The sequence below is a fragment of the Pristiophorus japonicus genome, chromosome 26 (genome assembly GCF_044704955.1).
Source record: "Pristiophorus japonicus isolate sPriJap1 chromosome 26, sPriJap1.hap1, whole genome shotgun sequence".
In the NCBI taxonomy this organism is placed as follows: domain Eukaryota; kingdom Metazoa; phylum Chordata; class Chondrichthyes; family Pristiophoridae; genus Pristiophorus; species Pristiophorus japonicus.
In genome coordinates this window covers 8497910-8523081 of record NC_092002.1, presented here as the reverse complement: position 1 = coordinate 8523081, position 25172 = coordinate 8497910, and the positions used below count along the sequence as shown (strand labels likewise).

Below are 25172 nucleotides of genomic sequence, written 5' to 3'. Positions count from 1 at the left end.
ATTTTAATTGCCCACCTGCCGGGTTTCTGCTGAGCGAGTAGGGTTAACATCGCCCCCGTTGTGTGGCCTCTCTGAGCAAATTTATCGGCAACTTAGAAATAATTTAGTGCTGTGGGTCCTTGCCCTTCGAGAGTGAGACTGTCCAAATCATTTCAGGTAGCAAGCAGCCTTTGGACAGAGAAAACTTTCTGTCAATCTGAGGGGGTTTTGACCAATTTCCAGGGAGAAACAAGTACACTACCCAAACCTCCCCCGACCTCTTCCCTCCATCCTGAGGCAAAATATAAAAAAACTATAGGATTGAAATTCCGTATCTACCGCCACCTGTTACCGCCGGTGAGGGGCGGCAAAGTCCGACCGTCGGCGGCAAGCGGCGTGCAGGACTCCGGAGAAATTCAGTTGGGTCTTTGGTGGAGGCGCCGAGGGGTAAGGCTGCGCCCTCTGATGCCACCCACATGGTGACGTTATCCGGCGTGGCACTGGTCTCAACGACGGCTTTACCGGCAGGCATTCTTGCAGCCTGAAAAAAGTGGTGAAAACATAGCGGATCTCGGGCGAAATCAGCCAGAGAGCCAGGTAAATTTTTTTTTTTTAATTCTTTCTGCATCTTTTCATCAGTTGTAACAGTGGGGAAACGTGTGTGCATTTGGGTCGGTTTTTTTTTCTTCACGTTTTTTCACCGAGCATGCCGGCAGCATGCCGTTGCGAAATTGAGTCGGCCTCCGGAGCTCCCGCCCGAGGTGCAACGCTACCATTTAGCGCTGCGCTCTTATCTTTGGGCGTAAAAGCTCAATTTGCCATTTTGAGGCTGCACCAAACACCCGGCGGTAAAATCAGCACTCAGGCGGTGATACCACCTCAAAAACGACCCTAACCAATTTCAACCCCTATTCTCGAGCCGGGCGCAGTAAAGGGCTATTCCGTTCTTCCAGGGCTGCCTAAAAAACAGACCATGAATTGGAGACAGGGCTGCAACACGGTGGCTCCAAGTCTCCGACCTGTGCTCCCTGTGGGTGCAGCTCCGCGCTGGGGACGTTTAAGCACCCCTTAATTGCCTTCTGCGCGGCCCCTGGCCTGTGAGCACCATCGGAGCAGGCCGGGGAGCGGAAGGAGCAGTGTGGCAGCATACCACTCCAGGGAGCAGCACGTGCTGGAGCAGGAGAGCAACGGCAGCGAAGATCCAGGTTGATTGGAGCGTGGGCAGGTACAGCAGAAGCGGCGAGGTCGGGGCGAAGGAGCGGCGAGAGATTGTAGAGGGATGTGATCGGGGCCCAGGAGAAGCGTGAGTTCGGGGCCCAGAAGAGGCGAGGGCCCAGGGGCAGCACGGGCCCAGCCCACACTGTGCGATATGTGCACGCATTAGGTCCGTGCAGCAGAGCTGGTCTCCAGTCGTCTTGGGTAACGCTTGCCACTGGACCAAGACCTCGCTCTGTCAAGCCCGTGTGGTGGCTGGTGTGCAACGGCCACCCCACGTTAAAAAAATCCACGCACAGGCATCTTCCACCCTTCAGGATGTTGTTCAGGATCTGAAACATTAGGTCCTTCATTGAAACACCTGTGAACTTTTTGACGTGGAAGCAAGTCATCCTCGATTCGAGGGACTGCCGATGATGAAATGCATTCTACCAGTAGCTGAAGAGCACATCTCTCGGCAATTCTGGACTTTAGATCCAGGATACATATCAGGAGGCCCACTCTTTATATTGACCTTGCAATTATTTTTTTGTATAAGAGTCCACCCACTAGATAAATATATCCAACCGGGGCCAGGCACACTTTCCGTTTACAGTGTCACTGTCGTCACGGATGTGAGCATAGGGACTGCTTTAATTGGCTAGTGTCGGTGCTCTGGTCATTGGTGACAACCTGGTTGCTAGGAGAACGTTCGATTCTTCAGCTGTGGGATTTGCTCCAAGTGAAAGGGAAGCAGCTGCCGGACTTTAACCATTCAGCGCATCCTGTCTGATCAAATAGGTTCATGCAGATCATTTTTGAGCTGTGTCCGCTGGCTCACTGGGGGAATGCTGCAGCTGCTGTGATGGACTTGCATTTATATAGCGCCTTTCACGGCCTCAGGACGTCCCAAAGCACCGTACAGCCAATGAATTACTTTTGGAGTGCAGTCACTGTTGTAATGTGGGAAACCCGGCAGCCAATTTGCACACAGCAAGCTCCCACAAACAGCAATGAGGTCATGATCAGATAATCTGTTTTAGTAATGTTGATTGAAGGTTAAATATTGGCCCCAGGACACCGGGGATAACTTCCCCTGCTCTTCTTCGAAATAGTGGCCGTGGGATCTTTTACGTCCACCCGTGAGAGCAGACGGGGCCTCGGTTTAACGTCTCATCCGAAAGCAGCACCTCCGACAGTGCGGCGCTCCCTCAGTACTGGAGTGTCAGCCTGGATTTTTGTGCTCAAGTCTCTGGAGTGGGACTTGAACCCACAACCTTCTGTCTCAGAGACGAGGGTAATGCCCACTGGCTGCCACTATGGAGTTAGAGTGAATGAGGGTGAAGAAGAACATTTTGATGAAAGAGAGAAAAGCCAGTTATGGAATTCTCCTCCTGGTGATAGTAAACAGTTAACTTTCACCACTTAGGGGGCAAAATTGCCCCTTTTTACAGCCCTGTTAGCACCTCCGAGGCAGGGGCGGGGTGGGGGGGCGCTAACAGGGCACGACAGTTTTTTCCCGGGGGAGGGGAGGAATGCTACCGTCCAGGAGTTTGCTGGGAGGCTCCTGCTCCTAATTCTTATGTACTTATGTGTGGAAAGGACCAGCTCTGGTTCCACGGACTGTGCTGAGTTAACTGATCCCAGCCAGAGTGGCAGTAAAGCAGTGTACTTGGTCTCAGTACCCTCCGAATAGGAGTTAAAAGAAAGCAGCTAGGGTTCCCGTTTCTAATCAGAAGCAACGAACCCTGATGTAGGACTGCAAGAGAGAAAGTACCTGCATTTATGTAGCGCCTACCTCCACCTCAGGATGTCCCAAAGTGCTACACAGCCAACGAAGTACTTTTGAAGCGCAGTCCCTGTTGTAATGTAGGAGACGCTGCAGCCAATCTGCGCACAGCAAGCTCCCACAAGCAGATAATGACCGGGTCATCTGAAAAATATGGGCCTGAACAGTTGGAGAAACTCGGCCCCTCCCATCTTCTTTGTACAGTGCCGCGGGATCTTGTACATCTCCCCGAGAGGGCAGGCGGGGCTCTGGGTCCAGAGTGTCATCTGACAGGCGACACCGCCGACAGTGCAGCACTCCCTCAGTACTGCGCCGAAGTGTGAGCAGAGATTATGTGCTCCAAGTCTCCAGAGTGAAGGTTGGACCCACAACGTTCTGACTCCCTCGGCCAAGGAGATCGCAACAGTAGGACAGGGCGAGGTCATGGCGAGATCTGTAAGCGAGTATTAATAGTTTGACATTAATGCACTGAGGGATGGCGAAGCAAACCTGGTGATAGTACGGGTCGGATGCAGGTGGCAGTTAAAATAATAACCTTTATTTATATAGCGCCTTTAACATAGTAAAACGTCCTATAACAACATAAGAAATAGGAACAGGAGTCGGCCATTTGGCCCCTCGAGCCTGCCCCACCATTCAATAAGATCATGGCTGATCTGATCATGGACTCAGCTCCACTTCCCTGCCCGCTCCCATAACCTTTATTCTCTTATTACTCAAAATTCTGTCTATCTCCGCCTTAAATATATTCAATGACCCAGTCTCCATAACGCTCCGGGGCAGAGAATTCCACAGGTTTACAACTTTCTGAGAGAAGAAATTTCTCCTTATCTCAATTTTAAATGAGTGGAAATATCCTCTCTGCATCCACCTTGTCGAGCCCCCTCGTTATCTTATATGTTTCGATAAGATCACCTCTCATCCTTTTGAACTCCAATGAGTATAGGCCCAACTTACTCAACCTATCTTCAAAAGTCAACCCCCTCATCTCCGGAATCAACCTCGTGAACCTTTTCTGAACAGCCTCCAATGCAAGTATATCCTTCCTTAAAAGCATTAGCGTCCTCGACCAGGCCAACATCCCCAGCATTGAAGTACTGACCACACTCGATCAGCTCCGCTGGGCAGGCCACATCATTCGCATGCCAGACACGAAACTCCCAAAGCAAGCGCTCTACTCGGAACTCCTTCATGGCAAATGAGCCAAAGGTGGGCAGAGGAAACGTTACAGAAACACCCTCAAAGCCTCCCTGATAAAGTGCAACATCCCCACCGACACCTGGGAGTTCCTGGCCAAAGACCGCCCTAAGTGGAGGAAGTGCATCCGGGAGGGCGCTAAACACCTCGAGTCTCGTCGCCGAGAGCATGCAGAAATCAAGCGCAGGCAGCAGAAAGAGCGTGCGGCAAACCAGTCCCACCCACCCTTTCCCTCAACGACTATCTGTCCCACCTGTGACAGGGACTGTGGCTCTCGTATTGGACTGTTCAGCGACCTAAGAACTCATTTTAAGAGTGGAAGCAAGTCTTCCTCGATTCCAGGGACTGCCTATGATGATGATGAAATACAGGGACCAAAACTGTACACAAGGCGCTTAAAGAGTATTGGATGTGCTGGAATTTATGTTGGGGAATTCAGAAACCGTGCTGATAAAGGCTTGGATTAGAGTAGAAACGAGGGGAATACTTGAAGCCCGGATTGGGAATTCTGTTTAATGGGCAGTGGTTTAGTGAATTGAAATTCTGACACACGGAGTTATCAGCATATTTCTCAGGTAATAAATCAGGAATTTTGCTGTGGCTTGGGTCAGGTTCAGTCCAGACCCTGAACTGTCACAGAGCACCCTCTAGTGCTCTGCACACTTTCACATTTCAAATTTTGCATGCACATGATAATCTCGGTTCATATTATTTTGTGAGCTCAACTCTTCGTAACTCTGGGGTTGAGAGTCTTGAGGTGTCCCCCGTCAATTTGGCCCTCTGTGCAAATTTGACGATTTATGTTCACACATTTGTTCATCCAAGCCGTAGTTTTATTTTGTGCATTTAATGGAACGAAGTTGCTTCCGCTCATCATGATTCTGTGGGTAAATGTATCGCCCGGTGTGGTAAAAAAGACGGATTTATATAGCGCCTTTCACGACCACTGGATGTCTCAAAGCGCTTTCCAGTTAATTAAATACTTTTGGAGTGCAGTCACTTTTGTAATGTGGGAAAGTGAGCCAGAGAATCAGACGGTCTTATGTTTGGTCTCTCGGTCTTCAGCTGGACTTGGGTGTGGCCAGGGCTCGGCCAAGATCAGCCAGGGTTCCTGCTCCTGTGGCGATAGAGCGCCTCCTGTTGGAAAGGGGGAGAGCGTGAGGGTGTCAGGCGAGGATAGGATGGGATCGGCTATCTACGACCCCTCAATCTTCCAGTATCTTGCCAACAATCACTCTCTGTACTTGTGCATGAAGAAGGGCCAGGTAGTGCCTTGCTGCTCATGGAACTGCTCCCCCTGCAAGAAGAGCAAGTGCCTTCAGGAGAAGAAACGGGGTGGAAACAAACAAATGTGGAATAAGAAAAATATGGGATATGCTGTGTCCAGGCAATAGCCCGTCTCAAAAAGTTCTAACACCTGGTCTAACTGTCTTGTTGATCGTTCTGAGATGTCTGCTATCCTCCATTTAGTCCATCTTCTCCAATCTTTTCTTTGCGGGGTTTGGGTACTGGGGGTTTTCGATGACCCCCTCGCCAAACTTCAGTTCCAGGAAGCGCCTGTGGTTGTTGGGGGCAAGAGCGTTCACCCCGGCAAACTGCATGGGGACCAGGGGCTTGAGGAAGTGCTCGGGGAACTCCACGTCCTGTTTGTGGTCCGTCCATGTGTTCTTGGTCATGATGCCTTCCCTGGCGTAGAACGGCCACAGGTCGACGTGCAAGTGGTTGCTCTCGCTGTACTGCACACGGTAGAAGTCCCCTTCCACCGCCTTTTCCCACACGTAGCCGTTCTCGTCCACCACCGAGCCGGAGTCCAGGCTCCGCAAGAACTCGCAGTTCTCCACGTCCTCCAGGTAGATTCCGAGGTCTACGTCGTAGTCCCACGGAATGATGTCCTGGTGGCGGACGGCGCCCAGGAGCGTGCCGCCCTCCAGCCAGTAGCGGACGCCTGAGGACTCCAAGATGCCGATGACGTACTTGGTGGTCTCCCGCAAGGCGCGGAGGCAGCACGGCGGAGTCCACCTGTTCTCATACAGGTACTCGGGCGTGTCGTCGTGCACGGTGCCGAAGCAGCGAGAGGTATCCTTGCCGCAGCCGTGCCACTGCTCCTTCCCGTCGGCCTGGACGACGTGCTTGAGGCGGAAGTCGCGGAAGAGCCGGCCCAGGCGGGCCTTGGCGTTGAGGTCGGCTTTCCACTGGCTGTGGGCCGACATGAAGAGCGAGCGCTGGTGGGCCGAGAAGACCACGCTGTCCGCCGCCTTCACCCGCCAGCCCCGCAGCGCGGACTGGACGAAGAGGGAGGCAGTCAGTGGCCGGGCCATGGGCCGCGAGAGGTTGAACAGGTCCTCGGTGCGGAGGAGGACCACGGCCTCGCCGCCCACGGCGTCGCACACCTGGGCCGGGGAGAGGCTGTAGACCGCGCTCCACTCCTTGAGGCTGACCCGCAGGTTGAGGCACTGGAAGGTCGCCGCGGTTTGCACGGGGGCCGCCACCATCCGCACCTTCCCTTTGCTGGCCTCAAGTTCCCGGAGGAGACGGTCAAGCTGCTGGGTCGAATCCAGCTGCACCCCGTCGGGCACCAGGAGGGTGTACTCGGTCTTGATGTAGAACTCGGGTCTGGTGACATAGTATGGCTGATCTGGGGACGCCTGCAACAGCACGACCTGTACGTTCCGCTTGTCGGGCAGGTCCAGCGGTGGGTAGGGCAGCCTGTCGGCGACCACCACGATGGGCTGGTCTGGCCTTTCCTTCAGGAACGACTGCACCACCCCCACCACCCAATTCTCAAAGTCTTCGAACTCTCGTATCAGCACGGTGATCCCAGTGACTCTTGAAACCGCCGACCTCCGGGAGGCAGCCCTCCCTGGGTCTTTGTGCTTCAGCATCTGCTGTTGGGTTTTGGAGACGTAGTAAAGGACCACTAGATTTACCATTATCGCCCCGGTCAGCAGTAGCTGGCAAAAACTAACCCGCATTGTGCTTTTTTATAAATTCAGTAGTGTGGGTACTTAATTAGTTCAAGTAGCAGCTTTTCTTGAATAATCTCTTGTTGTCTTTTGACATCGTAGCAATCAAGTCAGGGTCCTGATTCTTGGACAACTAATAATTGCAATTAATTCATCAGCGATCATTGGATCTAAAAACAAAAAGAAACATTAATGAAGGAGATTGAGCACAAGCCTCAATTGATGAGCACCTACAACTATTTTAAAGAAACGTTAATACAAGTGCCCCCTTATTAAAGGAACACTAGATCCGACAAATTAACAAATAAAACTTTTTGAACTATGGTCAAATTAAAATTTGGTTGCCGGGGGTGATGATGCACTCCAGTCCCTCCGGCGTCCACCTCTCGCGGAAGGCGGCGAGCGTACCGGTGGACACCGCGTGCTCCATCTCCAGGGACACCCCGGCGCGAGTGTCACCGCGGAAGAGAGGCAGGCAGTCGGGTTGAACGACCCCCTCGACCGCCCGCTGCCTGGACCGGTTAAAGGCCACCATGGCCAGGCCCAGGAGCAATCCTATGAGGAGGCCTTCCGACCTGCCCGCTCCCCTCCGCACAGAATGCCCAATGATCAGGGGCGTGGGACTGAAGTGCAACCAGAATTTGAGGAGCAGCCCCTTCAAATAGTGGAAATATGAGCACCTACAGACTCGAATCTCCCCAGGTTGGTATTCCTTTGCACTTATAAAATACCAACTAGGAGAACATAAGAAATAGAAGCAAGAGTAAGCCATACAGCCCCTTGAGCCTGCTCTGCCATTCAATAAAAAACATATAAAGTTCTTAAGGGGCTTGACAGGGTCGATGCTGGCAGGATGTTTCCCCCTGGCTGGGGTGTCTAGAACCAGGGGTCCCAGTCTCAGAATAAAGGGTCGGCCATTTAGGACTGAGATGCGGTGAAATTTCTTCACTCAAAGGGTCGTGAATCTTTGGAATTCTCTATCCCAGAGGGCTGTGGAGGCTGGGTCATTGAATATATTTAAGGTGGAGATAGACAGATTTTTGAACAATAAGGGAGTCAAGGGTTATGGGGAGTGGGCGGGGAAGTGGAGATAAGTTCAAGATCAGATCAGTCATGATCTTATTGAACGGCGAAACAGGCTCGAGGGGCCGAATGGCCTACTCCTGCTCCTATTTCTTATGTTCTCCTGGTTGGTACTTTCCCACCCTTATTGCCCAAGAATCTATCGAGCAGTATGTAATCTTTCTGTTCTGTTTTTCTGTTTCATTGATGCTATTATGGGTATTGCTCTTCTAAAATGTCCTCTGTTCCTTCTCCAAAGATCATTCCATACCCTCTTCCCACTCTCTGCTTCCGCACTGTGGTTGAAGTCCAGACTCATCCAATCGTCTCCCTATTCCGACTGTTTCTTTCGCGGGCCCTCTGAACTGTAGAACTGCTCGCTTCCCTCAGTCTCCTCTTCCTCTGACAATTTGCACGTTAACATTTAATGTTGGAAGCTTGGTGCCCACTAACCCTTATTTTCTGATTTACCTCAGCTTCTGTCTTCCTCTTTTCAACCTTGTTGCCATCCTAGGTTGTGGGGTTTGGGCTTTCGTTGGGGTTTGTCAACAATTAATAATATTGTAAATGATTTTTTAGGGCATGGCATGGATTACTGAGTGGGGCGGGATGACTGTAATTTTGTAACACTGGAGGAATGAAAAGTCAGAAAATTCCAGCCAACACTTACACGTCAGCCGTGGCTCAGTGGGCAGCACACTCGCCTCTGAGCCAGAAGGTTGTGGGTTCAAGGGTCACTCCAGGAACTTGAGCACAAAAATCTAGGCTGACCCTCCCAGTGCTGAGGGAGTGCTGCATTGTCGGAGGTGTCGTCTTTCAGATGAGACGTTAAACCGAGGTCCCGTCTGCCCTCTCAGGTGGACGTAAAAGATCTCATGGCACTATTTCGAAGAAGTGAAGGGGCGTTCTTCCTGGTGTCCTGACCAATATTTATCCCTCAATCCACATAACAAAAACAGAATATCTGGTCACTATCACATGTCTGTGTGGTAGCTTGCTGTGCGCAAATTGGCTGCCGCGTTACCTACATTACAACAGTGACTACACTCCACAAGTACTTCATTGGCTGTAAATTGCTTTGAGATGTCCGGTGATCATGAAAGGTGCTATATAAATGCTCACAAGTTTGTTGAGTTGGGAGTAGTTTAGCCAGTCATGTGATGTTCACAAGACTGAATAAAACCCCAGCCAATTGGGTTCGGGGGATCCACGATGAGGCAGGTGGTTGTGAGCCTGGTGGATGAACGTATCGTGTGATTGTTAAACATTTTGCTAATAAACCAACTGGTTCTTAATAGTTCTTTATCCACTTCCTTGTTTTATATACACCAGACACCTCAAAAGATGTCGCCGCAAGATCCTGCAAATCCCCTGGGAGGATAGACGATCCAACGTTAGCGCCTTTGACCTGGCCAACATACCCAGCCTCGAAGCACTGACACACTCGACCAGCTCCGCTGGGCAGGCCACATTGTTCGCAAGCCTGACACAAGACTCCCAAAGCACGTGCTCTACTCGGAACTCCTACACGGCAGGCGAGCCCCAGGTGGGCAGAGGAAATGTTTCAAGGACACCCTCAAAGCCTCATTGATAAAATGCAATATCCCCACCGACACCTGGGAGTCCCTGGCCAAAGACCGCCCCTAAGTGGAGGAAGTGCATCCGGGAGGGCGCTGAGCACCTCGAGTCTCGTCGCCGAGAGCATGCAGAAACCAAGCGCAGGCAGCGGAAGGAGCATGCGGCAAACCTGTCCCACCCTCCCTTTCCCTCAACCACTGTCTGTCCCACCTGTGACAGAGACTGTAATTCCCGTACTGGACTGTACAGTCACCTAAGAACTCACTTTTAGAGTGGAAGCAAGTCTTCCTCGATTTTGAGGGACTGCCTATGATGATGAGTTTTAATAGCAATGTGTTGCTATAATTTCTTAAGCAAAGAACCCATGAAGCAAATACATTACAAGCAGAGCAGAATGTAAGTTTACCATAAGACCAACTGGTCTGGTCAGGTTAGGTGGGCAGAAAGCACTGACATTTCAACATTCATTCCTGACTATTTGGCAAGTGATTGGGGGGGGGGGGGTGGGGGATAGCATTGTGACCAGGTGGACTGAGAACCATTGGGGTATTAATGAACACAAAAGCACACAGGTGTTCTGCGTGCATGTTCTTGTGGTTGAAAGCGCTTTCTCCTTTTAAAGAGTGAGTTCAGGCCTGGGCATCAGTTCAAACACACAGGGTGTGGGCTATTACTGTTCCCAAGACCTCAGTGGGTTGAAGTGGAATTTCCTGGCAGCCAACGTGACACCAGAATCAGACACTGATTGTACCTTTCTGTCTACGATCAAAGGAATAAAGAAGGAGATTGCATTTAGACAAACCTTTAGGGCCTGAGGATTTTGCAGCTCCTTTTGAAGCGTGGTCGCTGTTGTGATGCACACAGTAATGAGATCATCTGAGTGTTTTTTTGAAAAAGTGATGTTGGTTGAGAGTTTAAATATTGGCCAGGACTCCCGGGGAGAAGTCCCCTGCTCTGCTTCGAATAGTGCCATGGGATCTTTTACTTCTACCTTACGATGCTTAAGAGGCCAGAATTAGAGGAGTGCAGATATCTCGGTGGGGTGGTGGGGAGTTTGGACTGGAGGAGGTTACAGAGACAGGGAGCGGGGTGGGGGGGGGGGGGGGCGGTGATGCCATGGAAGGATTTGAAAACAAGGATGTGAATTTTAAAATCAAGGTGTTGCTTAACATTGAAACAATGTAGACAGATTTACCTGAATGTAAGAAATGCTTTCTTCCACTTTTAGTTTAGATATTTCTGTCACACTATCCCAGATGTGCAGTTTTGTTGGTGATTTCTGTGCATTATAGGACATGTCCAACTGACCATGAAACCTGGATTGATTAAAAAGAAAAAAGACTTGGATTTATATAGCGCCTTTCAGGACCACTGGAAGTCTCAAAGCGCTTTACAGCCAATAAATTATTTTTGAAGTGTAGTCGCTGTTGTAATGTGGAAAACATGTCAGCCAATTTGTGCACAGCAAGCTCCCCACAAACAGCAGATAATCTGTTTTTAGTGATGTTGGAAGAGGGATTGGCCAGGGCACCAGGGAGAACGCCCCTGCTTTTCTTCAAAATATTGCCATGGGATCTTTTACGTCCACCTGAGAGGGCAGACGGGGCCTCGGTTTAACGTCTCATCCGAAAGACGGCACCTCCGACAGTGCAGCACTCCCTCAGTACTGTCAGCATAGATTTTGTTGTGCTCAAGTCCCTGGAGTGGGACTTGAACCCACAACCTTCTGACTCAGAGGCGAGAGTGCTGCCCACTGAGCCATGGCTGACACTGAAAGCAAATTAATTTCTACACTGCAACATCCCATCGTATATCATGAAGGGAGAAGTGATGAGGCAGCTGTAGGAGAGTGCTATAATAAGTCAGTGGTCCCTGGGCGAGGGAAGAGAGAGAAATTAAAACCAGCCAGAATTCCCTCTCCTGACCATCATCCAGTGACACCCCCATCCCCCACCCCCCTTGCTGGAGTATGGACAGAATGAGGCGCAGTGAAGTATCCTGCCAACGTATATAAAGCCTCTCCACTTGGTCAAGGTACTGGCATCGATGGGACTGTACCCCAGTAAGAATCAGCACTTCAGGAGAAGGCCCAGAAACTCTTTAGTGGGACGGGGGGGGGAGTGTAACGGAGGGGAGAAAATTGAGGGTAGAAAAACAAATGAGATATATATGCCATCCTAAAAAGAAAAACGTAACAACATAATAACATTAAAAATAGGAGCAGGACTTGCGCTCCCTCGAGCCTGCTCCAACATTCAATGAGATCACGGCTGATCTTCTACCTTAACTCCAGTTTACCGCACTATCCCCATATTTCTTGATTCCCTTGCGTCCAAAAATTTTCATTTCTATAGCGCCTTTCATGACCTCAAGACGTCCCAAAGCGCTTTGCAACCAATCAAATCTTTGAAGTGTAGTCACTGCTGTAATGTAGGAAACGTGGCAGCCAGTTTTCAAACTTCTGCTTATTTTCACAAAAAATGAGGAACGCATACAAATGCTTTTAAAGTTTAGCATCTGACACAATGAGTTGCCCTCCCAAACAGTGAGTGAGAGAACAAAGATTCACACAGACCAGGAGGAAACGAGTTCACAGTGTACTTCACACCTGCACACATGGGGGAACTGCTTCAGTTCCTGACATTGCCTGGTTCCATGTCCCAGAGGAGCATGAGCCCAACTGGGTAACTTGTAAAGAAATGTAAATGTGTTCTCATCCGTTCCGTGTACTGCTTTCATCTGCATAGTGCTACATGTAACGTGATTCGTGATCGGTATCGAAATGTATCCTGGAATGTAATGTAAACTGTTCTTATCTGCTCCATGTAATACCCTTATTTGCACAAGACTACATGTAACGTGATTTACGGATTGTACTAAACTGTACCTTGAAATGAAATGCACGCGAGTGCATTGTATGGAACTGCTGTCAGCATCCAAATGAATTGTATGGAATTGCTGACCGCAAGGTACTGAACTATTTTCCAATGTATTGTGAAAATTTTATATGAATAAAGTATATTTTTGGAAAAAAAATGAGCCCAACAGGCTGCACTGCAGAAGTTAGAGGCATCTACATGATTCTGGCCCAGGTCGGTTCAGCTGCCCTTCACTCTGAGACCAAGGAGAGCCGAACTTTCCACTTCCACTCTCAGTTGAGCCTGAGTTTCATAAGAAATAGCAGGAGTAGGCCACATGGCCCCTCGAGCCTGTTTTGCCTATCAGGAAGATCATGGCTGATCTCCATATCCCTTAGCATCCAATTTTTTTTCGATCTCAACCTTGAATACACTTCAACGTCATCATCATCATAGGCAGTCCCTCGGGATCGAGGAAGACTTGCTTCCACTTCTGAAGTGAGTTCTTTGGTGGCTGAACAGTCCAATTCGAGAACCACAGTCCCTGTCACAGGTGTGACAGATAAGTTGAGGGAAAGGGAGGGTGGAACATATTTGCCGCACGCTCCTTCCGCTGTCTGCACTTGATTTCTGCACGCTCTCGGCGTTGGGACGCGAGGTGTTCAGCGCCCTCTCGGATGCACTTCCTCCACTTAGGGCGGTCTTGGGCCAGGGACTCCCAGGTGTCAGTGGGGATGTCGCACTTTATCAGGGAGGCTTTGAGGGTGCCCTTGTAGCGTTTCTACTACAACTCCACAACCCAGAATTCACAGCCCTTTGGGGTAGAGAATTCCAAAGATTCACAGCCCTCTGTGTGAAGAAATTCCTCCTCATCTCAGTCCTAAATGGCCAACCCCTTATCCTGAGATTATAATCCCTATTTCTAGACTCTTGAGCCTGGGGAAACAGCCTCTCAGCATTGTATATGTTTCAATGAGATCACCTCTCATTCTTCTAAACACGTGCCTGGTCCCCGAGACTCCAATCTGCTCGATGTCCGTAGGTCACAATGCATCGTCCAGTCTCTTCCCTTTCTCCTTGGGATTTAACTGGCCTGTATGTGGCAGCGACTGAGTCCAGCCTCAGTCAGTCACGGGAAAGATCACAGCAAGACTAAGTGATGACTCTTACCTCAGGTTCAGCTGAACAACCCGCTCCCCAAAAGCTGAAAGCAGTCGCACTCTAGGCAGCTTACTGGTCCCTAGAAATAGTAATATTAAATATTATTATACAACTATTGGCTGGGCTCTCTACACTGCATCCAGGGCAAGGAATCTGGTACCATTTAAGGAAACTATTATAATCTGAATTTCACTTGTACAAATTTATTTTGTAGTCAAAGGTAGGAGTCAGTATTAAAGATAACTCATATTTATAATTTTAAGAAGATATGTTTTCACCGAAAAAAAAAAATCATTCATGGGATGCGGACATCGCTGGCAAGGACGGCATTTATTGCCCATCCCTAATTGCCCCTTGAGAAGGTGGTGGTGAGCCGCCTTCTTGAACCGCTGCAGTCCGTGTGGTGAAGGTGCTCCCACAGTGCTGTTAGGGAGGGAGTTACGGGACTTTGACCCAGCGACGAAGAAGGAACGGCTGATATATTTCCAAGTCAGGATGGTGTGTGACTCGGAGGGGAACGTGGAGGTGGTGGGGTTCCCATGCGCCTGCTGCCTTCTGGGTGGTGGAGGTCGCGGGTTTGGGAGGTGCAGCTGAATTGCTGTTGGCTGCTGTTATACATGTAACGGATAGATTAGGCTCACACTAGCGTGTTCTTTCACACATGTGCTCGCCACCGTGGTGTCTGGCTGCACATACAAGTTGGAGTGTTGCGTACCAGGGTAGGGTTGCCAACCCCTCCAGGATTGGCCTGGAGTCTCCAGGAATTGGGGATTAATCTCCAGAACACTGCTACGAGCAAACCCAGGAGAAAAATCATTGGAGCAGAATGTTTTTCCTCATTTTCGTTGAACACTCCTGTTTATTAGTTATAAAAATGTTGGAGTTGGGAAAAAACACTGTTCGACTGACAAGGCTGGTTCCAGAATTGAGAGATTACGGCGACTGGGGAAGATTGAACAGGTTGGGGACTTGTTCTTTAGGAAAGAGGCGATTTAGCGGACACCCGATAGAGGTCTTTAAAATTATGAATGGGTTGGACAGGGTAGGTGTGGAGAGAATGTTTCCACTTGTGGGAGAATCTAAAATTAGGGGCCATAAGAACAAGATAGTTACTAATAAATCCAATAGGAAAATAAGGAGAAACATCTTTACTCAGAGCGGTTAGAATGTGGAACTCGCTACCACAGGAAGTGGTTCGGGCTAATTGCTTAGATGCTTTGCAAAGGAAACTAGACGAGTACTTGAGAGAAAAGGGAATAGAAAGATATGCTGAAAGGCTGAGATGAGGTAGGTGGAATGGGAGGAGACTCGTGTGGTATAGAAACACCTAGTTGGGCCGAGAGGGGATCTCATAGAAACAAATAAAATTCTGACGGGACTGGACAAGTTAGATACAGGAAGAATGTTCCCGATGTTGGGGAAGTCCAGAACCAGGGGACACAGTCTAAGGATAAGGGGTAAGCCATTTAGGACTGAGATGAGGAGAAACTTCTTCACTCAGAAAGTTGTTAACCTGTGGAATTCCCTACCGCAGAGAGTTGTTGATGGCAGTTCGTTGGATATATTCAAGAGGGACTTAGATGTGGCCCTTACGGCTAAAGGGATCAAGGGGTATGGAGAGAAAGCAGGAAAGGGGTACTGAGGTGAATGATTAGCCATGATCTTATTGAATGGTGGTGCAGGCTCGAAGGGCCGAATGGCCTACTCCTGCACCTATTTTCTATGTTTCGATGAATAGCCCATTTCTGTGCTGCATATTCTATGTCGTCAAGAATCATCCAATTAAGTAATGAAGAGTCTTTTCGCTTTCCAATTGGCCGTGGAAGCGCGAGGATTGACGTGCGGACGACCAATAGCGGAAGCGTGGGGGCGGGGCAGCTGGAGGCAGGTCACGCGATGAACCCTCCAGGAAAAAATTCAACTAGAGTTTGGCAACTGGATGCAGGAGTCATTTCACAATCATTGCTGATCTGCACAACTGATGGTCTTTTGCAACGAGTTCCTAATCTTTGTTGCGCTTTTGTGATGGGCAGACACCCCAACAAGGTAATTTGGAGCTAACCCATCCTTGGCCACACTCATTCCTGTCCTCGCAAATACAAAGAGTAAAACTTTGACATGTGCACTTTGCAATGGGTTGTGGTTGGGGACTTGGTTGCATCAAGCAGTTCCTAATCATCAAGGAAAATCTTTCCCATTCCTGCTAATTAATTGGCTACTGTGTTAGCTACATTACAATACTAACTAAACTTAAAAAAAAGTACTTCATTGGCTGTAAAGCGTGTTGGAAGGTCCTGAGGTTGTGAAAGGTGCTATATAAATGCAACATAAAACAAAACAGATTATCTGGTCATATGACTGTTGTTTACAGTGCTTGCTGTGCACAAATTGGCTGCCACATTTCCTACATTGCAACAGTCACTACACTTCAAAAAAAGTACTTCATTGGCTGTAAAATGCTTTGGGAGGTCCTGAGGTTGTGAATGGTGCAACATTCCAAAAAAATCCCTGTTAGTCCCGGTGTCCTGGGCCATTAATTATCCCTCTCTCCTCCTCTCCCTCTGGATGTTGAAGAGTAGTAGGCCCCTTCCTCCTCTTCCTGGGGTGATGTACAGGGTTCCAAAGGCCTTCAGGCAGGAGCAAAAGCAGGGAGCTCCTTCCCTCACTGCTCCAGGTCCCTCAACCAACATCACTAAAACAGATGATCTGGTCGTTATCACATTGCTGTTTGCAGGAGCTTTCTGTGCGCAAATTGGTGGCCGCATTTCCTACATTACAACAGTGACTACACTCCAAAAAAAGTACTTCATTGGCTGTAAAGCATGTTGGAAGGTCCTGAGGTTGTGAAATGCGCTATATAAATGCAAGTTCTTTCTTTTTTTCAATCTCTCCCTTCTCAATGAATGGCTGTTGACTGGGTCTGGGACTCCATGACTGCATTCAGTGTTGGTCTCCGTATTTAAGGAGGGATATACTTGCATTGGAGGCAGTTGAGAGAAGGTTCGCTTGGTTGCTTCTGAAGGTGAGGGAGTTGACTTATGAAGAAAGGTTGAGTCGGTTGGGCCTGTACTCATTGGAGTTCAGAAGGATGAGAGGTGATCTTAATGAAACATATTAAGATAATGAGGGGTCTTGACAAGGTGGATGCAGAGAGGATATTTCCTCTCAGGCGAAGCTAGAACTAGGGGGGGCATAGTCTCAGAATAAGGGGTCGCCCATTTAAAACTTGAACGAGGAGGAATTTCTTCTCAGGTTATAAATGTATGGAATTCTCTGCCCCAGAGAGCTGTGGAGGCTGGGTCATTGAATATATTTAAGGTGGAGCTAGATTTTTGAGCAATAAGGGAATAAACATAGAAAATAGGTGAAGTAGGCCATTCAGCCCTTCTAGCCTGCACCACCATTCAATAAGATCATGGCTGATCATTTACCTCCGTATCCCTTTCCTGCTTTCTCTCCATACCCCTTGATCCCTTTAGCCATAAGGGCCATATCTGGCCTCTCCCCCCAGCTGGACCCACAGCCACCGCTACCCGCCGCCTTGGGCTGGAACTGCTGCAATCCCAGGCCGAATGGCCCTCCCGCTCCCGAACTTCAACTGGCAGTGAGAACGGTGGGTGGGGTGCAGTCCTTTCGCCCCGGGATTGCAGAGGGTCCAGCCGGTGGGGAGCAGTCCTTTTGGCCTGGAAATCATCTTCCCTTGCTCCATAAATAGTTCCCTGTGGAAAAAAAAAAGCAGTAAGAACTCGTTGATGCAGAGGGCGACGGCTGACTGCAGTGCGGGCAGGTACAGCAGGAGCGGCGAGGTCAGGGCGAAGGAGTGGCAAGGGTTCGTAGAGGGATGTGATCGCGGCCCAGGAGAGGCAAGAGTTCGGCGCCCAGAAGAGCCGAGGGCCCAGGGGCAGCCCACACTGCGATGTGTGCGCACTAGGTCCATGCAGCAGAGCTGGTCTCCAGTTGTCTTGGTTAACCCTTGCCTCTGGACCAAGACCCAGCTCGGTCAAGCCCGTGTGATGGCTGGGGTGCAACGGCCACCACACGTTTAAAAAAAAAATCCACACACAGTCATCTTCAAGATGTAGTTCGGGAGCTGGAATATCATTGAAACACCTGTGAACTCATCCCTTTTTTTAGCGTGGAAGCAAGCCATCCTCGTTTCGAAGGACTGCCTATGATGATGATCTAACTCCCTCTTGAATGTATCTAACGAACTTGCCTCAACAGCTCTCTGCGATAGAGAATTTCACAGGTTCACCACTCACTGGGCGAAGAAGTTTCTCCTCATCTCGGTCCTGAATGGCTGACCCCCTTATCCTTAGACTGTGTATAAAAGGATTATGGGGAGCAGGCAGGGAAGTGGAGTTGAGGCCAGGATCAGAGCAGCCAGGATCTTATTGAATGGCGGAGCAGGCTCGAGGGGCCGAATGGTCTGCTCCTGCTCCTGCTCCTGCTCCTGCTCCTATTAATGTTCTCATGACTGGGGATCTGGAGCTCCCTGACTGGGTCGAGGAGGATGTTGTGGCGGCCACTATTTGGCAGGAAGCGGGCGCCGGGCCGCACGGCGCATGCGCCCCCCCCCCCCCCCCCGCAACAGGGCGGCTCACTATCTGGCGGGGGGCGGGCACAAAGGAGCGAGCCCAAAAAAAAAAGCCCCAAAGCCGGCCGACAATGGACGGGCAGCCAGCCGCCATGGCGTCCGCGCTCGGCGGCAACCCGGCCTGTCCGAGCCCGCTGGCGGCGTCGGTGTCGCTGGAAAAAATCTCCTCAGAAAACTCGCCCGAGCCGGACTCTTACACGGTGCCGGGCATTTTGCACTTCATTCAGCACGAGTGGGCGCGATTCGAGGTGGAAAAGGCGCGATGGGAAGCGGAGAAAGCCGAGCTGCAAGTAAGCGCGAGCGCCAGAGAAAAATGAAAAAACCAACTTCTGTTTTTTTTTTCTCCCCCTCTTCCTCTCTGTGTCCTATAACCCCGGTCGCTTCTTTTTTTACGTCGGGGGCTATCGGTATCTGAGGAAACCCGAGTTGGGGGGGGTGGGGGGGCAATTGTGCTTTTGTGAGGGGAGAAAGGCCTCTTGTCTTCTTTTTACCTTCTATTGTTGCGGAGGGTCGGTGGTGCGCCGCCATCTTGGATTTTCAAGATGGCGGCTTGTGCTTATGTCATGAGCCAGCCGGCCCCAGTCAGAGAAATATTGGCATTATTCACACTCATTTCCACTAAATACTCCACTGGACACCATGCCAGCATTGAGTCTGGCATTTTTTTTTAAATTCAATTTACAAGCTTTAAAAATATAAGGCATGTTGTTTGTGGGAGTTTGCTTCTGCAAAATGTCAAAGATTCTTGCTATTTGCTAAGGACCAGTGCCTTTTTTATGTGTGAGTTGTGTATTTGAGTGTGAAGTATTTGAGTGTGAAATATCCTCGTCCAGATAGAGTTTTCTGTTTACTCCCACGAGGCTGATTTATTTTTTGAATCTCGGCGTCAACAGACTTGGTTTGCTGGAGAGCTGCCCAGATCCCCAAATAAATTTCACTGAGCTTAACTGGGAAAGGTGGATCGAATTCCAATGCTTTGGTGTCCAGAACGAGCAATAAATAGATGTTGGTTACTGAAATCACTTAGCATTTTGCATTTGAACCTCTTACCCCCGCCCCCGCGCCCCCCCCCCCCCCGGCCTAGTAAATCTGCTCCATTCTTTTCCCCTTTAAATTAATTCAGCTAGTTTCTCCAAGGGCGATGCACTTTGACTTTATTGTTGACTGTTTAAAAAATTGTGCCCACCTATGTCCAGATGAAAGGTCAGACCAGGGCATGTGTAAATATAAGACCAGCATAGTCATGTTGTGACAGAAGCATTTTTTTTGACTGATTACTTTTTTTTTGTCACCAGAATCTGATTTGGTATATATACTTAAGGTTTTCCTTTGTTCCCTGAAGCTGTTGTAATATGATCTACAGCCATTCTGTAGTCTGTAGGGTGACGACTGTTCTTAGAGACCCCAGAGCCATTTTTTGAACTAGGACACAGACTTCTAAATTTGGGACAATCCAATTGGAATGGTTCTTTTTCAGCGTTTGAAGTCACCTTCCTATAAATCAAATTCGTAAAGGACGGTAGAAATTTTATATCAGCTCAATTCATAAGAAAGAAAGACTTGCATTTATATAGAGCCTGTTATGGCCACCGGACGTCCTAAAGCGCTTTACAACCAACGAAGTACTTTACAACAGTGATTACAGTTTTTTTTTAATGTAAACACGGCAGCCAATCTGCATGCAGCAAGCTCCCACAAACATCACTGATAATGACCAGATAATCTGGTTTAGTAATGTTGATTTGAGGGATAAATTTTGGCTTGGATACCAGGGATACCTCCGCTGCTCTTCTTCGAAATAGTGCCGTGGGATCTTTTACATCCACCCGAGCGAGCAGACGGGGCCTCTGTTTAACGTCTCATCTATACGACAACACCTCCGACAGGGCAGCGTTTCCTCAGCATTGTAGTGAAGGGTCAGGCTAGATTTTTGTGCTCAAGACTCTGGAGAGGGACTTGAATCCACAACCTTCTGACTCCGAGGCGAGGGTGCTACCCACTGAGCCACGTCTGACATAAAGAAAAAGTTTGTACAATGACGGTATTGTATTGAAGGTGAAATTGTGGTCAGCGTGGAAAAAGTAGCTGTCCCGATGCAGAGAGTGAATTTCTCTGAATAGCCAGAGTGAGGTTTTGCAACAGCACGTTTACTAAATGATCATGTGTTGATTGAAAAAATGGGACTTGGTTATGTGTTTAGATTGTCTATGACCCAATATTTCACAATTATTGGGGGAGGGAAGGAGAGCCAGATAGGTCAGTAACCTTCTGTCAGGCCTTTGTCTCTGTTGCTGTGCAACTATTGACCTGGAAGCATATGGTGTTATCCCAGGGTGACTTGTCACTGATTATTTCTCCCTCCTCCCCTCCTAGATTAGTGCCTCCAGTATGCTGAGTCTGAAGACAGTTTTATATTACTGTCGGGACTCTGCAAAAGCAGCTCAATCTGAGACCTGCGACCTCTTGAGAGGATCAGTGGAAAGACCTCCATTCTGACCTCCACTTAATGCAAAAGTTGGACTTGGGCCATAGGAACAGCAATGTTTTTTTTTCATTATTGGCATATGCAAGGCTGGCATTTATTGCCCATCTGTAGTTGCCCTCAAGATGGTGGTGGGGTGAGACTTCATCTTGAACCACTGCAGTACCTGTGTTAAAGGTGTTCTCACAGTACCGTTAGCTCGGGAGTTCCAGGACTTTGACCCAGTGACAATGAAGGAACGGTAATTATATGTCCAAGTCAGTATGGTGTGTAACTTGGAGGTGATGGTGTTTCCGTGCACCTGCTGCTTGTGTCCTTGGTAGGTGGTGGAGGTTCCCGGTTTGGTAGGTGCTGCCAAAGAATCCTTGGCGAGTTGCTACAGTCCATCCTGTAGACAGTATATATTGGAGTCATGGTACACCGATGGTAGAGGGAGTGGATGTTTAAGCTAGTGGATGGGTTGCCGATCAACCGGCTTTGTCCTGAATAGTGTTGAGTTTATCTAGGTTGACACTCCAGTGCAGTGCTGAGAAAGTGCTACACTGTTGGAGGTGCCGTCTTTCAGATGAGACGTTAAACTGAGGCCTCGTCTGCTCTCTCAGGTGGATGTAAAAGATTCTGTGCCCCCAGAGAGATATGGATGGCAAGTTACCCAATGTAACTCAGTCAGCTGTGGCTCAGTGAGCAGCACACTCGCCTCTGAGTCAGAAGGTTGTGGGTTCAAGTCCCACTCTAGAGACTTGAGCACATAAATCCAGGCTGACACTCCCAGTGCAGTGCTGAGGGAGCACCGCACTGTCGGAGGTGCCGTCTTTCGGATGAGACGCTAAACCGAGGTCCACGTCTGCTCTCTCGGGTGAACGGAAAAGATCTCGTGCCACTATTTCGAAGAAAAACAGACGAGTTATCCCCGGTGTCCTAGCCAATATTTATCCCTCAATCAACATAACAAGAAAGACAGATTATCTAGTCATTATCACGTTGCTGTTTGTGAGAGCTTGCTATGCCCAAATTGGTTATCGCGTTTCCAACATTGCAACAGTGATTATGTAATCCATAGCCATTTTCACTTGGAGTGGGTAGAGATATTATGGGGAGTCAGAAGGTAAGCCACTTGTCACAGAATACCCAGCCTTTGACCTGGTCTAGTAGCCACAACATTTATGTGTGGATGGTCCAGTTCATTTCTGGTCAGTGGTGACCCTTGGGACGTTGATGGTCGAGGACTCGGCAATAGTAACATCGTTGATCTGTGAGTAATGTGGAAAAAAAAGTCACTCGTTTAAACCTCATCATAAAGACAGCTTAGCACAGTAGTTTTAAGTACCTGACAGCTTGACTCCCAGCTTCAAGGTCATGAGTTCATATTCTGGGGCCGCGAGTCATTCAGGTTTATTTGTTTCAATCGGATGGCTTTTTACAAAGTTTCAAAAATTATAACTTTTGTCGGTACCACTAATCCATTTTATACTGACCCCAAATACTTAAATAATTCCCTCTCGCGTCTTTTGCTAATTGTTCTCTCCTCGTGAAAGAACTTAGATTTATATAACTTTTTGATTTATATCGCGCCTTTAACATAGTAAAACGTCCCAAGGCGCTTCACAACAGTGTTACAAGACAAAACAGATAAATTTAACATTCAGCCACAAAAGAAGAAATTAAGGCAGATGACCAAAAGCTTGTTTAAAGAGGTAGGATTTAAGGAGTGTCTTAAAGAAGGAAAGAGAGGGGTAGCGGTTTAGTGAGGGAGTTCCAGAGCTTATAGCTGAAGCGACGGCCACCAATGGTTGAGCAGTTATAATGAGGGATGTTCAAGAGGCCAGAATTTGAGGAGCGCAGACATCTTGTGGAGTTGTGAGGCTGAAAAAGATTAGAGATAGGGAGGGGCAAGGCCATATAGCGCTTTTCACGACCACCGGACATCTCAAAGCGCATTACATCCAATGAAGTACTTTTTGGAGTGCAGTCACTGTTGTAATGTGGGAAAATCGGCAGCCAATTTGTGCACAACAAGCTCCCACAAACAGCATTGTGATAATGACCTGATCTGTTTTACTGATGTTGATTGAGGGATAAATATTGGCCAGGACATCGGGGAGAAGTCCCCTGCTCTTCTTCCAAATAGTGGCATGAGATCTTTTACTTTCACCTGAGAGAGCAGACGGGGCCTCGGTTTAGCGTCTCATCCGAAAGACGGCACCTCCGACAGTGCAGCCACTCCCTCAGCACTGCACTGGGAGTGTCGGCCTGGATTTATGTGCTCAAGTCTCTGGAGTGGCACTTGAACCCACAACCTTCTGACTCATGAGTCGAGTGTGCTGCTCACTGAGCCACCGCTGACTGAGTTACATTGGGTAACTTGCCATCCATATCTCTCTGGCACAGTTGCAATCAAAAACCTGCTGTATAAATGCAAGTCTTTCTTTCAGTGTCACTTTGCTGAAGCCTATTGTGGCTAACTTGGCAAAAAACGTGGTTTGAATCTGGCAACTTCCCGATCTATATGGTTCAACTTTGGCGGGAGGTTGGGGGGTGGAGATGATTCAGAAATGGCCCTTGCAGGGGCCTGGTCCTTGCCTGCTGGATTAGACGATAACTGACTCGAGGAAGGGGAGAAAGCGAGTAAATATTTTTTGAACGACATGAAGTTAATTAAACTGAGTGTAATAGAAATCACTGTGTCCCATTAATTTGTGAAGTTAACAAAGCGGGAGATCAAAGATGTACATTTTAATTTAGCAGGCCCGTAGTAAAATGGAAAGGTAAGCTAAACAGGCTGAACACTCAGAAAGCCAGACATAACAACCTGATTTAAGTTGTGTTTTCTCTACGACGCAGAGGTTTTCATTGACTGATAGTGTTTCATTTGCACTTATGGGAAAAGACTGGATGAGCTTCTTCCCAATGTTGAGGCACTCAAACCAGGAACTGGCCAGGTTTGAACCTTGACCTGCGCAGCGTCAGCTGACCTGAGCCAAGGCAGCTACAGTTCAATACGTCCTGGGTTACCGGTTGGCCAGGGTTCCTGTTCCTGATTACTGTTCTGTCTCCTGCTAAAGTACCGTCGTCAGGATGTTGGGTGAGGGCATGTTTGGGCAGAAATATGACCTCTGAGTCAAAGTTGCAAGCATTGCAAATACCCTGTCTAGGCTCACACATGAAAAATGGGTATTGTATGGCAAGGACTCCACTTCATAAACGGAAGGCAAGGGAAGAGGCAGGGTGAAGGGGGGGAGGAAAATCGGTTAAAAAAAGGGGTGAAATCAAGTAGCTATGATGTCAGATGCTCATTCATTTTCCATCTTCCCTTATGGTTGAGTGTTGGCTATTTTGATGAAATCCCGCATAGTAACTCAGTTTCTTCTCCCTCAACCTCCCCGGTGTGCTCCCGTCTCTCCCCGAAGGTCTATAGAGCAGCAGGTGCCAGCTTCTGTTGAGTGGCTCGCTTGAGCATCCCTGATTATAATCACTCAACCATCAGTGGTCATGCCTTCAGCTGCCTAGGCCCCAAGCTCTGAAACTCCCTCCCTAAACCTCTCCACCTCTCTACCTCTTGTTCCTCCTTCAAGACGCTCCTTAAAACTGACCTCTTTGACCAAGCATCTGCCGTAATTTCTTCTTGTGTGGCTCGCTGTCAAATTCATCTGTTTTGTCTGATCACTGCTGTGAAACGCCGTGGGATGTTTTACTGCGTTAAAGGTGCTATATAAATACAAGTTGTTGTTAAGTAACTCTTCACATTGTGTAATCCCAACCGATTATTTGTCCATGGGGGAAATTGGACCCAATCCAATCCCAAGTCCAGATTCCATTTACCAGCAGGATGCACTGGTTAACTATTAACAATGGTTTCTTCGGCTGCCTCCTTCACTCCTTTCTCAACACCCCCCCCCTCTGCTTATAGTGCAAATGAACGCTGTTGGGGCATATGGCTGACTCGGTCATATACAGATCAATATGGTGTTGCGGTTAGTGGTATCATTGCATACCGGCACATGGCTGATCTACTAACGTAGCAAATCAAATACAGGTTATACCTCTCCAGTCCGGGACTCTCTGGTCCGGCAACATCCCTGGTCCGGCATCATTCCCGGCGGGGGAGTCGCAACCCGCGCTGTGTCCTGGGGCTGGCTGCTCCTCTTCTCCTCGCTGCCTCGGGTGTTCCTTCCTTGGTCGGCACGGAGAGGGAGCGAGGAGCATGGCGGCTGACTAAGGCAGCAAAGCTGGGCCTGAGAAATGCTGCGCAGTAGGCTTCGGTGCAGCACATGCGCAGAACGCGGCCTGGTCGTTGTCAGCTGTACCCAGTAAG

At 48.9% G+C, this 25172-nt stretch overlaps 2 protein-coding genes across 8 annotated transcripts in view; one reads left to right on the top strand and one right to left on the bottom strand.

The window, feature by feature from the left end:
- Window positions 1-4398: 4398 nt before the first annotated feature.
- Window positions 4399-18899, bottom strand: fkrp (fukutin related protein). 7 transcript variants are annotated; one of them, XM_070867767.1, is made up of 4 exons: window positions 18870-18899; window positions 13791-13860; window positions 10958-11078; window positions 4399-7292 (listed from the first exon to the last, which is right to left on the bottom strand). In XM_070867767.1, the coding sequence occupies exon 4, from the start codon at window positions 7129-7131 to the stop codon at window positions 5626-5628; it is 1506 nt and encodes a 501-aa protein (XP_070723868.1). In that variant the 5' UTR covers window positions 7132-7292; window positions 10958-11078; window positions 13791-13860; window positions 18870-18899; the 3' UTR covers window positions 4399-5625. The 7 variants fall into 7 exon arrangements, with proteins under 7 accessions (XP_070723868.1, XP_070723870.1, XP_070723867.1 ...); XM_070867769.1 differs by lacking the exon at window positions 18870-18899 and adding an exon at window positions 18706-18735; XM_070867766.1 differs by lacking the exon at window positions 18870-18899 and adding an exon at window positions 18576-18641.
- The window catches only part of LOC139239162 (striatin-3-like), a 52282-nt gene continuing 45492 nt past the window's right edge, over window positions 18383-25172 (top strand). Inside the window, exon 1 of the mRNA XM_070867763.1 lies at window positions 18383-18668. Coding sequence (XP_070723864.1) covers window positions 18450-18668 — 219 coding nt within the window. The 5' untranslated portion in view covers window positions 18383-18449. The remainder of the gene's footprint in view (window positions 18669-25172) is intronic.